Source organism: Podarcis bocagei (assembly GCF_964188305.1).
Source record: "Podarcis bocagei genome assembly, chromosome: 7".
In the NCBI taxonomy this organism is placed as follows: domain Eukaryota; kingdom Metazoa; phylum Chordata; class Lepidosauria; order Squamata; family Lacertidae; genus Podarcis; species Podarcis bocagei.
In genome coordinates, this window is record NC_138132.1 from 52679246 (window position 1) to 52694326 (window position 15081).

The 15081-nt window shown below is 43.7% G+C and overlaps 1 protein-coding gene across 3 annotated transcripts in view; it reads right to left on the minus strand.

The window, feature by feature from the left end:
* ANKRD11 (ankyrin repeat domain containing 11) overlaps nt 1-15081 on the minus strand; it is a 203999-nt gene that overhangs the window by 10073 nt on the left and 178845 nt on the right. Inside the window, exons 5-9 of one of the 3 annotated variants that reach the window (XM_081201094.1) lie at nt 13609-13779; nt 12957-13124; nt 11232-11374; nt 10539-10686; nt 2072-8862 (exon numbers count right to left, since the gene is read on the minus strand). In XM_081201094.1, the coding sequence (XP_081057220.1) occupies nt 2072-8862; nt 10539-10686; nt 11232-11374; nt 12957-13124; nt 13609-13779 (7421 nt within the window). Of the gene's footprint in view, nt 1-2071; nt 8863-10538; nt 10687-11231; nt 11375-12956; nt 13164-13608; nt 13780-15081 lie in introns of all 3 variants that reach the window. The other 2 variants (XM_081201092.1, XM_081201093.1) reach the window with 2 other exon arrangements.

Here is a 15081-nt window from a genome sequence, read left to right on the forward strand (position 1 = left end):
TCAGACAGGTCAGCTGATAAGCAGAACCTACTACTGTGAGCTTTGTTCCATCTATTGCTTTAATTTCCTCCTTCTTGTACTCAGATAAATAGGAAAGGTCCTTGCCATTGACACTGTCCATGGGTTTATCTGCCACAGCACTGTCCACACTGGCAGTGGTGGCTCACTAGGGTTTCAGACAGGGTTTAAGAGGTGGGGATTGAACCTAAGACTGTTTTGCATGGGCAGCATGTGGTCTACCTGGGTAGTGATCTTTCTTTTAAGTATTTAAAAAAAAAATCCAGTTCACACGGTTCTCAATAAAAGGCTGATTCAAATAGGATCACAGGAAGCTGCTGTCAAGAAAGAGAATGGTGGGGCAGATTGGGGCCTAAGTCAATCAAATGCAAAAGGGTATTTAAGATGCCTACCTGAGCAACTGTCTCTGGATCGCACTGGGGAGAGAGACTTAAGAAGCTGAGCTGCTCTGCAGCTGAGTTCCCTTCCCACCATCAGGGATGCAGACGAGAGTTTCTATGAAACTGACTATCCTCACTGCTTACTTGTAAGTCCATCAGAACAACTATAGTTTAGTGAATAGGTTATGGTTGGTCCTGTTTCAGAGCCACAGTGCTCTGGTTTATTTTGTATACTGCCTTGACCTTTTGCCTGCTTTTTTATTTTTAGTAAAGTTTCATAATTTGACCAATATGACCACTGAAGTGTGTGTGAAACTTCAAGCTTAGGATCAGAGTTGTAAGAGACGAGCACACTCTTCTGAGGTCTGGGAGAAACATGGGGACTGTGGGCTGCCTTTACATTCTGAGTAGCTTATAAGGAGACTGTCTGGAAAACACAAGGTGTGTGGGTCTCAGTGTTCCTGGGTTTCAGGAAGTTTAGAGGGTCTGCCAGAGAAACGAGAAGGAGGTTTAACAAACTGAAGAATACTGTCATCTTTCTATGCTCCTCCCGATGGAAACATGCAGATGGGGACAGATATACCCCTGCTTTAAGTCATTTACATATTGTCTTCTCTTGTATATTATTTACTACAAAGCTTGATGACTAAGCTTTTTAGCGACGAAACATCTGATTACTGTAGAGCACTGAACCACAAGTGGACTCTTTATTACTGTGTTTGCAATTATTTAAGATAAAACCTATTTGGGAAAGAAACTACTTTTGCTATTTTTATGGACGTTTGTTGTTTGTTTACGGATAGTTGCCTTGGTGATATTATCTTGTGTCAATTGCAGTAGTCATTGCATCACCACCATGTTCATTGTTTTATTGTTAGAGAAATGAGTAAGCAGATTTGATCTTGGACTACAAAAGCCCTGCTTTCCCCAGCAATTTGTGTGTGTAGACTGGACCAAGGAGTGCTGGGTGCACTGGGTCAGATCCTTTTTAAAGTAATTATTTTGGTGCATCCCAGGTCTCCTCATATCTGGGCTGCAAAAGTAAGTGGGAGGGTGGTGGCAACAACTACAGGAGTGTAAAACCTACTGGCATCACTGCAGGGTTGTTGTGTTGCAACTGGACAGGTAAAGGGCTTCTCCACAGCTGCTAACTCAGTCTTGTTTACACAAACAGCAGGCAGCTGCTTTCCAGGTTTTCAGGCAGGGGCCTTTCCCAGTGCTACTACCTGAACCTGGAATCTTGTACACACAAAGCAGGTGCTCCACCGCTGAGCTGTCTGAGTTTTTCCTTCCTATATACTCAAACAAAGACATGCAGAACTTGCATATGTCTGTGCTTAACTGCAGATCTGCTTTCAATGTCTAGAATGCCTGATTTGGGGTTTAGTGAATTTTAATTCACATCCATTGGTCTGCACACACCACAAACAGCAGCTGGTCCACCAGTGCCCAGGGATGTGTGATGGTGGCTCCTTCCTCATATGAAGTGGCAGCAGATCCAAGTGCACTAGCACTGATTTAGGGGCCTCTGCCGAGGTAACAGAGTTCAGGTATACCTTCCCCAGGGCTACACATGCACTTGTGATGCAAGAAGGGAAGATATTGCTGGTGGTATTGGATTTTTCCATGCTAGCACGGTTTATAAAGACAACAAGCAGTATAAGGTTACTCACCACTGGAATGTGCAGCTTGCTCAAAGGTTTGCCATCCAGCAGGTATGAGCCTGTGTAGGTGACATACTCAGCGTAACACTGGGGTGCCTGGGGAGTGATGTAGCAGAGAATTTTCCGCTTCTCCTCAATTTTCTTCCTGATCTGTAGGTACTCAAAATAGGGATTGGACCTGTCGCTGTGGTAAGGTTCAATGTCTTCCAACTTGATGGCATCAACAATTGCAGCCAGTGTCTGCTGGATCATTTCCCGTGTCTGCTGGGTGGAGGTGTTGATTTGCTGCTGCAGCTGCTGATTGGAGCGCTGGAATCTGCGCTTCCGCGGATGTTGTGCCTGGGCATCTTCCTCCTCTGAGACACGTCCCTTTGCTCGTGTTGAAGGGGCAGAAGCAGGGGGGAACTCTTTTTCAGAAGTAGTAGTAGTAGTAGTAGTAGTAGTTGTAGTAGCAGCAGTAGCAGTAGCAGTAGCAGTAGTAGCAGCAGCAGCATTCTGTTTGTTTTGATTGGCAAGCATCTGGGCTCGGTTTCTGGTGATCCGTTGTGGGATCTCTTCGATTTTGGGGGGCTTTGGGGTTTCAGGGACTGGTTTGGGTGGTGGCTCTGTGGATTCTAATTGGGTACTCCCTTGCAGCACCTCTGTCTGAGAGGAAGGGATCTGGCTGTTGCTTCCGGGTACCACTACGTCTTGAACATCAGTGCTCTCAGTTCGGATTGCTTGGCTCAAACTAACTTGAGAACCACTGTCTGATGCAAGAGTAGCTGAGGAGAGTTCTTCACAACTGGTTTCCTCCTCCTTGGTCTCTGACTGAGCAAGATCTGCTGGTGTCACCTCCTGAATATTCTGGGGAGCCTCCGCTTCTTCTATATTTTTCTGTTCCGGGGCACTTGATGCTTCTGACACAACTTCTAGTGAAATTTCATTGGCCTTTTGCTCATCAGTGTGTAGATCTGGCTCCTCAGGAAGTATGCTCTTTTGGTTAAGAGTTAGATCATCCTGCTTGTTTGTAGCCCCCAAAGACACCCCAACATCCACAAAGTCTGCACTGGTGGTTTCCTGATCTGCCGCATGAGTGTCTTCAGCTGACGCTGCCAATTCTTCCTCTGGAACATCTTTTGATTGAAGTGGCAATCCTGGTAAAGAGAAAGGACCCAGGTCTAAGTCATCCTCTGAATTTGGAAATGAATCAGGCCATGCAGCTTGTTCCTCGGGATTTACAGGGGCAATGGTGCTCTCTTCCAAGTTTTCCAGAGCATTAACAGCCTCCACTTTCGATTCTGCTGGCATGCTAGCTGGTTGCAAAGGTGTGTCAGATGCTTCCTCTGGAACAGGCTTACTACCACTACTAAAGAAAGTGTCTAATCTAGCAGGGGAATCTGCATATGAAGCCTGCTGTTCTGCAGTTACCATTTCTGTTGGAACTGCTTCTTCAGCATCTTCCTTTGCTGTATCAAGCCTTGATTCAGTCACTGAGAGAGAGTAGGAAACGGGGGAACTGGGATGTAGGGAATCTGCAGAAATGAAGGGCACAGGTGTGGGATGCGTGATGTCTGGAGAACAGAAAGACTTTGGGGAATCAGGACCCTGTTGGGGAGATTTAATGAGCAGCTCTGATCCCACTGTCCAGCTGACAGAATGATCAGAAGGATTGCCAATCAAACTCTGAGGCACAGGAGGATCCAGATTTCTTGTTGGAGTGGTCTCCCACTCAGTACTATTCTGTTCTGGAATGCTAGAGCCAAACTCATTGTCTTCAATTGGTGGTAAAAAGCTGGACTCTGGGGGCATAATGGAAGCAGTAGCTTGTTGCTCTTCTGTGGCATCCAAAGGCAGGCCAAGATCTGGAGGGAGAGCACTTTCAACAGAAGGGGCAAGCAGTTCATCTCTATGAGAAGGGGAAGATTTGGCTTGCAATCCAGAATATACACTTTCAGGGGACTGAACAACATTGCCCACAGTTCCTGGTGCACAATGCAATGCCTCTGCTTTAGGGGATGGGACTCCATAGTCTGGTGAATAATATTCTGGGGACAAACATGGGAACTTTTCTATGGGAATGGAGGGGAGAGATACTTTCTCCTCCATCAAGTGCTGAACTGGAGAATCATAATTAGAAGTGGCTGGGACACTTTGCTGCCTGAAAAATTTGTCCCCAACATTGAACTCTTCCTCTGCTGCTCTTCTGATATCTACAGACATTGAACGGTGAAGATTTGTGGAGGTAATAGTCCTTGTTGGGGTCTGACTTGGGTTCTCCGGGAATCCACTTGAAGAGTTGGAATATCTGTCAAAGAAAGATGGAGAACAAGCGTTCATGGACATGGTGGATATGGGCAATGAATGCTGAGAGTCAGCACAGTCAAACATCAGATCTGTGTAATCTTCATTGCTGCAAGATGGAGTCCTTGGTGTCTGCATCACCTCTTCATAGCTTGGGCAAGAAACAACAGATGCTGGTGTTGGAACCCCTGTTGGCCGGTTCTGATCTGGCCTTGGAGACGCAGGTAGGATTTCCTTCATTTGGGGGCCGGCTATCCAATCCTTGGAATCCACCCCAACAACAGGTTGGTTCTTGTTATCTGGGGATACTACTGGAGCCAGTGGGCCTAGATCTTTGAGTTTCTTGTCCTTTAACTGAGTGTCAGGCGCTAGTGGTTTCTTTGTAGTCAAATCCAGACTCCTTTTGCGCATATCCTCATTGGCCTTGACTTTGTCTTTTAATTTGGGGTCTCCAGATCTATGCCTCATCTTCTCCATTTGTTTCATTCTCTCTTTGTGTCTCTTGTGGCGCTCTTCAATCTCAAGATCTTTTTGGCTCAACATCCTCTCAAAGCTGGTCATCATTAGGTCACCATCTCCCAAAAGCTTTTCCCTGGGTCTGATGTCCTTCTTGGTGCCTTCTTTGGGTAAGGTTATTTTATCATTCCCGTTGCTCATTTTAAGACACTCTGATTTGTCCTTTTCTTGATTTTCCTTGAGTCGTTCCTTTACTTTGAGGTCATTAAATTTGGGTGTTTCCTCTTTTGATTTGTCTTTAAGAGTGATCACTTGAGAGCTATCCTTGTCTTTGGCAGACTTCTGCTCCTCCTTGTGGTGCCTAAAGAAACCATCAGTGTGTTTGTCTCTGTGCTTCTCTCTCTCCTCTTTCCACTTTTCTTTATGCCTGTCCCTCTTCTTCTTATCTTTGGTTGTGCTGACTGTGCTGGAGCTGTACGCTTTGTCTTTTTCTGCCTTCTTTGGAAGTTCTCTTTCAGCATCATTCTTTTCCTTTTTTTCAGGAAACAAATACTCCATGTTTTTGTCCAGTTCTTCTTCAGCCTCTGTTTTTGTTCCATAAGAAATACTAATGCCTTCTCCATCTATGGCAAAGTCCTTCTCATACTGAGTAGAATCTTTCCTGTTGCTGGAGTCTTTAAACTCATCTGTTTTATCTTTCTTTTCAGCTTTCTCTTTCTTTGCTTTTTCCTTTTCATGGCTTTTTTTTGACGAGGATGAAGAATGCCTGTGCCTCTCTTTCTCCTTGAGTTTATCTGGAAGGCAAGGCAAAGGCAGAGACTCCTTAAATTTCTCTTCGGTGGCATCTGCAAGTGAAAGGTTGGAAGACTCAAAGATATTGGTGAGTACGGGGTCTTGCCCTCTGTCTGTGAAGCTATCAGAAGAAATCTCACTGATTTTATCATTGGAGTCATCTCTGTATTCATTGAGGGCTTCTTCCTCCAGTTTCTCCAGCAAGCTCTTTTCTGCTTCTCCGCTTTTCGAAGACCGTTTCTCCTTAGTATACTCTTTATCTGGCTTTTCCTTGTGCCTGTTTTTAACCTTCTCTTCCCCAGCATGTTTCTTTTCCACCTTTTCAGGGAATTTCTGCTTTGCCTTCCTTTCTTGGGCTGAGTCCACTGAGCTTCTCTCCTTCCTGTCTTTATACTTCTCTACTGAGTCTTTGTCCTTCTTCTCTTTGTGTTTTTCAAAGGAGCTTTTCTCTTTTTTCTCCTTTCCACCCTCTGGTAACCCTTTGTCCTTCTTCTTCTCTTTTGACTCTTTGTCTTTCTGTTTCTCAGTGGAATGCTGCCGATCAGAGGAGTATTTCCTGTGCTTGTCAGGGACATAAAGGTCTCTCTCAGCTACCATGCTATCGTCTTTGTCTTGCATGCTATCCATACGATGCATTTCGCTCCCAAGGCCCTCTCCAAGTTTGAACCCACTTAGGCTGTAATCATCCTTCTCATCTTCACTTTCATCTGTGAAGATATCTAAGATGTTATACCATGTCCTCTCCCGGCCTTTTTTCTCATCCCTCCTCTCGTGGAAATCCTCTCTATCTCCAGAAAAGTTCTTCTCTTTCTTCTCTTTTACTTGGTCTAGTGAACCCTTTCTCTCTTTATCTTTATTGTGAGGATCTTTATATTTCTCCTTTGTATCTTTCTTCTCTTTAAAACCTTTATCTAATTCTTTGTCCTTCTGGTTTTTTTCCGGCAAAGCTTTCTCATTTCTCTCTTTGTCCTCCACTTTGAATTTCTCCTTGTACTTTTCTGTTTTTAATTTCTCTTTCTTGTCCTTCTCTGGCACATCTTTCTTCTCTTTTCCTGAATGATGCCTATCCCAGTTCTCCACATTTTTCCCACTAAATTCGGGTTCAGATTTTTCTTTGAAGAATGTTTCACAGCCATAGTCTTTAAATTCATCTCTGTAGGATTCTTCTTGTTTTATTTTAACTTCTTTTCTATCTTTAGAGCTATCGGGCAAATCTCTTCTCTCTCTGTTAGTTTCACTAGCCTCCTTTTCCTTTCTCTCTTTAAAGCTTTCAGCAGAATCCTTTCTTTTCTTTTCAGGCAGATAACTAGAAATACTTTTATGCTTTTCAACTTGGTCCTTTTTCTTCTCAGAGTTCCGCTCAACATATTCCCTCTCTTTCTTTTTTAGAAAAGTGTCTTTTTCATTACGTTTCTCGCTGTACTCCCTCTTATCTTTTGCTTTACTATCTCGCTTCTTGTCTTTTGTCTCCTCCTTCACCGTTTCTATGATGAGTTTTGTCACAGTGTCATTTTGAATTTCCCTGTAGTCTGCCACTGGTGAATCCCAGCTATCCTCTCCTTTGAAATCAAAAGAAGAATCCGATGACAAATCTGAAAACCACCGATCTTGCTGATCATCAGAGAGGCTGAACTTTGTGTCCTCACTTTCTAAAAACTGGTTTTTATTACTAAACTCTTCAAAGTTGGGCTCCTCCCTGTAACCTTTGTCTTTTTTACATCTCTCTTTCTCCTCTTTCAGGGCTTTCTCCTTCTCTGGTTTTGCTGGTTTTTCCTCCTTCAGTTCATTTTTCTTATCAGTCTTGAACTGCTTGTCCTTAGATTTTTTCTTTCGCTCTTCCTTATGTATTCGAGGTTTTTCCTCTTTAGGAGATTTCTCCTTTATGGGTTTCTCTTTTTCCAATCTGCTGCTCTTTTCTTCTCTGAAAGTTTTACTGAGATCTTTACTTGCCTCCTTGGCTTTTTTCAAGGATTTCTCCTCTTTGGAGGTTTTTCCAGCATCGTCTTTAAACAGCCACTCCTTCTCCTCAGATTTAGTTTTCTGAAATTTGTCTTCCTTCTTGAAGTGCTCCCTCTCATGCTTAAGCACTTTGAGCTTGTTCTCAACAGGGCATTCAGTCTCCACAATCAAAGCCTTATCGGTCTTCTGCTTAGAGTCCTCATAGTCAAAAGAAAAGGCTTTGATTATTTTAATGTCTTGGGTGGCAGGACACTGCCCTCTCTCTTTGTTTTTGTGTTTGTGTTTTGTTTTATGCTTTTTTACAACTTTCCCCTCCTTGTCTCGCTTTGGAATAGCTCCATCAACACTGGCATGGAATGAATTTTTCTTCTCCACAATCACAGCAGCTCCATGTTGGGCACGCTTCTTGGGCTCCTGCTTCTTCCTCACAGGCTTCAGTGATTCCAGGCTTGAGTCCTCAGACGTGTAATCAGACTCACTGGTCAGCCTCGTCCTTGTTGAATCTGATAAGGAACTGACATCTGACCAGGCTGGAGAAGAGACTGTTTTCCAGTTGTCTGTCCTCCAGTGCTTGGAGTGCTGCTCTGCAAGGGTAGCATTATGCTTCTGAGACCCCAAACTCCCATGGGAAGAGGCAGAAGAAGCAGAAAGGGAATTAAACAAGGATGACTCCTTCAACACCAATCTGGAGTCCTTTACACAGGTAGCACTTTGTACAGAGTCTCTGTCATCCTCCTCACTCTCCAGGTTTTCACTCTCTGATTCAGAAGAACAAAACTTGTCATTTTTTTTGCCAAACCGAACCTCTTTGCCCTTTGCTTCCTTCTTGCGCTTCTTCTTCACTTTGCTTTTCTCTTTCTGCTGTTTGGCATTAGAAGGTTCTCGAGCCTTGCTGCTGGGGAGGATAGAGTGGGTTGTCAGCCGCAGCTTTTCCCCAGTCCCCACAGGCAGGCTGGTCTCCTCTTCATCAGATGTGTCTGAAAGGATACGATGGGATGCTTTCTTTGGTGTGATTGTGCTGTTTTTAGTATAAGTTTTTACTTCCATCTTGGGGATGGAAATAAAACTATTTGCTTTAGTCTCTTTCCTGTAATCCTTTTTCAGAAGATGTTTATCATCAACTGGTGGGACCCTGTCCTGCTCATCATCCTCATCAAACTCATATTCATCCTTCACGGGTGTGACAGCTTTGGGAGGCTCCTGATTCTTGGCCTTGTGTTTCAGGCCCTTCTCAAACTCAGAGTCTGTGTTGTTGCCATCAATGGAACTGGATGGTGCAAACGAAGGAGCATCTTCCTCTTCTGAGCTCTCTGAAAAAACAAGAGCACAAATAAAGAGTAAGGTACGACACCTACTTTCACCTGGAGCTGGAGCATCATTCTCCACAGAAACCTGCTCACAATACCTGAACAGACAATCTATCTTCCATGTGCAAAGCATAGCTGTGGCTGCTTTACCTACTCGGTGGTCTGCTGGGTCCTCTGGAATAAAAGGCCAAAGCTGCGCAGGGGAGTCAATGACAGGAATCCATTTGGAGCATCTGGGCAGAAAGGGTGCAAATCCAATAAGAGCGATTGCTGGGTGTAATATCCATTTGTTTCAAAGGGGACTGCTTCCATAAGTTGCAGCACAGCCAGACATCTGCAGTGCCAATTTATTATCAGGCAAATGGTGCATCCATTCCCCTCATCTCAGGTACTGCCTTTTTTTAAAAAACACAGGAGCATTGGTCATGCTCAGCCCCATCCCTACCACATCCAAGTGTTTCACCCTCATACAGGCCTCAAAGCTACTACACAGTATTTATATAGTGCTTTAAGGGGATTTGGTGTGCACTCCACCACCAACTGTTACAATGCCCCTATAAGGAAGGCCAGCTGTTTTCCTTCTGCTACAGATGAAGGGATGACACTAGGATAAACAGTGATTTGTGTAAGGGCATTTGATAAGTCCAAGGTGAAGGTGAGATCTGAATGAAGTATTTACACCTCACACTCTTGGCTAATCAGCACTTCTTTGCACAGACTCCTCGTCACTCTGCAAAAACTTCCTCTTACTGCATTTTCTCAAAGGCTCACCTCTTCATCCCTACGCAATACAGTACAACTCTCTTTTACAAGCTTTTACTTGCAAAGCAATGCTGGACACAAGTCCTTTCTGCATCTCTCTTTGCCAAGCAAATTTCTTAAAAATCCCATCCCTGCTGAGCTTCAAAACCACCTGCACAATGCATCATTATGTTACAGCATAGAACATGTGGCTTGGGGAGGAGGCAGCGAATAGGCATCATAGAGCATCTTATAGCTGAGGCTTGTTATAGGCAGAAGAGAGGTTACCAGCTGAGTGAGGGTGCTAAATGTGGGTATCTTACTCCATTCATGATACACACAGTCTTCCTGACCCCACTTATTATATGCATTAACTGTGCTACTTCTGGATATGTCACACTGCAAAGTTGTCTGGCAAAGTATCAAATGGCCTGCTTCTGTCTTTTCATGTGCTGTTTGGGAGGCCTTGACTCTACTACAGGCAATGGTGAGAGGCAAATTGATTGCTTAACCTCACAAATAAATTCTAGTGAAAGCAAAATAGCAAAATATTAAAATCTGATCCTCCTCAGGATCACGAGAAAGTGATGGTAAGTAATGCCATCACATTCAGCCTCTGCTCCATCAACCTTAGGATGGAGAACAGCAAAGCATTCAGTTCCACATTAACCTGGAGCATTTCCTGGAGTCTTTGTTAGGGAGCTGCCTAGTCTTTGATTTCCAATGATGGGCTGTTGCAAGCATGCAACAATAAAGAACAATATGCAAATCTCAAGGGAGCAGAGGTCATTATTAAACCCCTGAAGACACTAAGCAAAAGGTTTCAGGGTGTGCTCGTGGCACAATACAGCCCTCTGAAGGTCTACTTATTTCCCTACATTACGCATGGAGGTACAGTTTATTTGTACCACACCCTTCTGCCACTTCCCACCTCTTACCTGTGGAGCTCTCTTCACTGGAAGGATATGTGGCTTTCCCCAGGAGCAGATTGACCATTGTGGGGGAATTTGCTACTTTTAATGGTGTCTCTCCCCTCCTGTTAAGCTGGTGAGGATTTCCTCCATAATGTAACAACAGTTTCACCACCTAGACATAAACAAAGTCTCATTAAGTTGCATCTATAATGGACAAAGGAGCAGAAATGAAGATTACCCAAAAGGTTGACAAACCAGCTCACTATCAGCTAGTGATAAAGTAGCTTAAAGTCTAGCACACTGATCAGAGAAATATGAGCTAAAGCTAAGTGGTAGGGAACATGCTCTACAAGTATAAGATCCTTAGTTGAATTCCTTGCAGCTAGATATAGACATTGGCCTGTCTCAGTATAAGGGAATACCCTGACATACATTATCACCTTACCCAGTTTGTCTCTCTTGTTTCTCTGGGACCGAACAGGGTAGCTACACTTCAAACACCTAGAAATAAGGACACTGGACACATCAGGAAGGTGGTAAAGACATTACTGGAGGTAAAGGGAAGAAGGCAAAGGCTGCAACTTATCCTCAACCACAAGTTTTCAATAGTAGGAGGGAAGAATAAAAAGTACACAGTGAAGAGCCTGATGGTGGCCACAGGGAGAGATCATTTGGGCCTGTGTAACAGCTGACTATTCAAATCTGGCAAGAACTGACCTTGTAGTGCCCATTGCTGGCTGCATCATGCAGCGGAGTGTCATCATCCAAGCCCTTGGTGTTGACCTCGGCGCCTGCAGCAAGCAACTGTTTTGCAACGTCATAGTAACCCCTGTTGCATGCCTCATGCAAAGCCGTCCAACCTGCAAATGCACATACAAAACATACACGTGACATGGATGGCCTATTTCAGATCAGTAACTATGTCACACAGCAGTGCCTCCATTGATTATGCTGGCTGGCAGCACAGAGGCTTGCCTGTAGAACCACCCGCCAGCCCTGCGTTAGTGTAAAGACATCAGAAGCTTGACTCTTGCCTGGTATTTAGCCCATCCAGGCTCTTTTGTCTGGCAACATAATATATACATCCAGCTCCCCACTAGAAATAAGGAAAGAACAGAAGTTTAATAAAGGGGCATGAGGGAGGGACCATCTTTTGATGTAGAAAGATGGTCAATGTTATTTTTCAGAGAATTCCTGTTCTCACCTGAACCTTAGTGTCTGAAATATTAACAAATAGCTGCAATGCCACAAACAGGTCTGCTTGGCTTTCTGGTGGCTTTGCAGCATCAGGTGGTAGGTAGAGAATGCTTCCACAGAAACAAGAATACCAAAATGTAATGAATAAAAAAACCTGAAGCCTCCTGGAATGTAATGAATAAATGATGCTAACAGGTTGATTTCCAAATAAAACAATCCTTAAAAGTTTCCCCAAAAGAGTTATTTCTACAACTTCACTATTAGAAAGCCTCTGTCTGAGTTACTGAATGAGTGTTATCTAGATGCATAAATGACTTATAATTAGTATGTGTCTTGATCAGAAACCAGTACTAACTATTACAAGGCTCAGGACAAGGCACTTGCTGCTCATTATAGAAGTCCAGTGAACCTTAACCTTTGCATGGTGGTGCTAGGTCATTTCAAATAAGCATCTATTGTAGCTTCTGAATTGCATACTAAGATAGCAAACCAGCAAGTCCTAGATCTCCCAATGAACACAATTTGGCACCTGTTAAATTTTGCACAACAAGAGTTTTTGGCAAAATAATGGGACATAAGAGATTAATTTGGACTACCTAAAGAATGAGGGGGGAAACCTGATCGACAATCATTAGCATGTGAAGGTATCACAGTGGCTGAAGCTAGGACAACAGAGGCTACAACACTGCAGTTGAAAAGAGGAAAGAATAAAAAGAAAAGACAGAACAGCAGCAACTATCAGGAGGGAGAATACAGCATGGAAGGTGAAAACTTTATAGGTAACTGAGCTCTGCCACAGCTAGAAATATGCAACCAACATGAAATGGGAAAGAGAAAGTCATAGATAGAATCCCTGATCCAAGGCAATGGATCTGTTAGGCCCCCTCACAGCACTGCTCGCATTTTGGTTTTTGGTGTGTGGGGGGTGTTTTTGAAACAGTGACAACGTCACAAGGTTCTTGACAGCAAAAAACAAAAAAACAAACAAAAAAACACCAGAACAAAATACAACACATCCCCAAGCTGGATCACTGTTCAGCAACTTACTCTGACTGTTCCACTACAGGTTGCTCACCTCCTCCTCTGATGAATCTAGTCCTATCCTAGTTCAAGCTGGGCAACTTAATTATGTGGGCTCTAGTATAATGTTTTCTTCAGTGTCTCAGCCAAGAAACAATTGTATTGTTTTTCTACCCCCACCCCGCCATACTCCAGCAGTCAATTCAGAATGAATAGAGTGGTTACCTGCAAAATCTTTTACATTGACGTCTGCACCCTCAATAATGAGTTCCTTGATGCGTCGGGCATCTCCTCGGATAGCTGCCCGGTGCAGCCGAGTCTCTCCACGTTCATTTCTCTTGTTTACTTTATCTTTGGTTTTGGAGGCAGAATTAGGAGTTCCCTTCTGACAAACTGTGGATTGAGAGGGATGCTTTGGTGTTGTATCTACTGCTGGCAGGAGAGGTGGGGAAAAGCACACATGAAGGAGGAGTTCAGTTCAAAGCCAAAACCCCAAAGCCTTTAGAGGGAGCTGTTGCCATATAGTTACAATCTTGCCTTGAAGCAGAGGAAATGGCTGGGGGATTGGGGGATGGGAGAGTTAATCTTTCCAAGCAGAGGAATGCCTCTGCAGGCACAATGGAGACATTAATGAAAGACTGTGATTAAGCAAATACTGTAAAAAGCAGCTGTGGTTCCTCTCAGGAATGAAGGGGCCTGAGATCTAAGGGAAGAAGTGAAGTAGATTCACTAGCTGAACTGGGGAGTTCTCCAAGGCTTGTATGCTGAACACCTAACTGGATGTTTCTGAGATCCCCACTAAGACAGCAACTGCAGACTTTGAGGGAGAACCATAAGGGCCTAATTCTACCTTAAACACAAATTATACTGTCCACACCTGGACTGTTTGCAGACTCTTCTGCTGTCATCTGCATAAGAAGCGCAACCTGCTGGCGCTCAGAGAGTGGATAACCTGCACGGATTCCTGGAAGTCCCATTCCGAACAGCAGGCTGGGCTTCCGAGTTGCGGGCTCCTTTTTAATCCTCTTCCTTTCAGGACCCTGCTTTTCTGTGAAAACAGAGATAGGGGGGGAAATTGCAAATGAAATTCATTCGTTCTGAAGATATTTGCTATATCTGCTAACAGCAGCTTCCCTTACAGAGTGTGTTCAAACCTTTGCTCCTAACAGTGTCAAGATACTGAAGATGCCTTTGTCTAACTTCCTGCAAAGTAAGTTCTAGGGTTCATTGTTTTTATTTTAGAAAATTTATATCCATGTTAAAAACAGTACGCAAGGTGGCTTACAAATTTGAAAACAAAACATACCACATCTTAATAAATATCAATGAAAAGAGACAATTGTGACAAGTAGTAAATATTAAAAACAGCAGGGTCAGGTTTAGCATTACAAATTTCTAAACAAGCAGATTAAAAGCCTGTCTAAATAAAAGCATCTTAGCAAGATGCCAGAAGACAGGCAGTAACAAGGTCGACTGGGCCTCCCATAGAAAAGAGTAACACAATTTAGGTATAGCCAGGGAGAAGGCTCTCTCACACATTTCACTTGTCTTGCTTCAGCCATAGTTGGGATGAAGAGAAGAAGGGAGCAGCAGGATGGTACACAAAGAGGCTGCTCTCTGGGTTACCTGGACTCAGGCTTCAAGCATAGTCACCAGCCCCCTGAATCATGCCCAGAAACAAACTGAAAACAAGTGTAGCTGCTGTAAAATGGGCGTGATATGCTCATTAACACACAAGATGTAACATCTGTCAAACTCAATACATGGTGGAGGATAGGTTTAGACTTCTTAATTAGACCCTTGCAATTTGCCCCTGCCCACAATTATTTACACCTATCTCTGTTTAGGATTTTGTAGGAACAGAAGCAAGGGGTTTCCTGATAGGAAAAGCAAGGACCTGGCAACTGGTTTGCTTAGTAAAGCAGAACAAGAAAATTGCTGGGGAAGAGTCAGAGCTGCTGTATGAATACGATCAGCACCTTTAGCAAACTTCAGCAGCTGATGAGCATCTTCCCAAATAACTAGTTGAAAGAAAAAGATACAGTGGCTGAGTGTGGACTGGAAATAATGGGGCCACTCATCAGTTACTTGGGGTAAATACACTGGAATGAGTGAACAGATATGTGCTTAAGCAGGCACACTTTTTTCATAATTGTGTGGAAGTGTACACACTTTCTGAGGCAGCCCATTAACAAGCTAAAACAGGTTGTGCTACCCCAAACCTTAAGAATCATAGAAACATAGAATTGTAGAGCTGGAAGAGATCCCAAGGGTCATCTAGTCAAACCTTCTGCAACGCAGAAATCTCAGCTAATGCATCCATTACAGATGGCCATCTAACCTCTGCTTA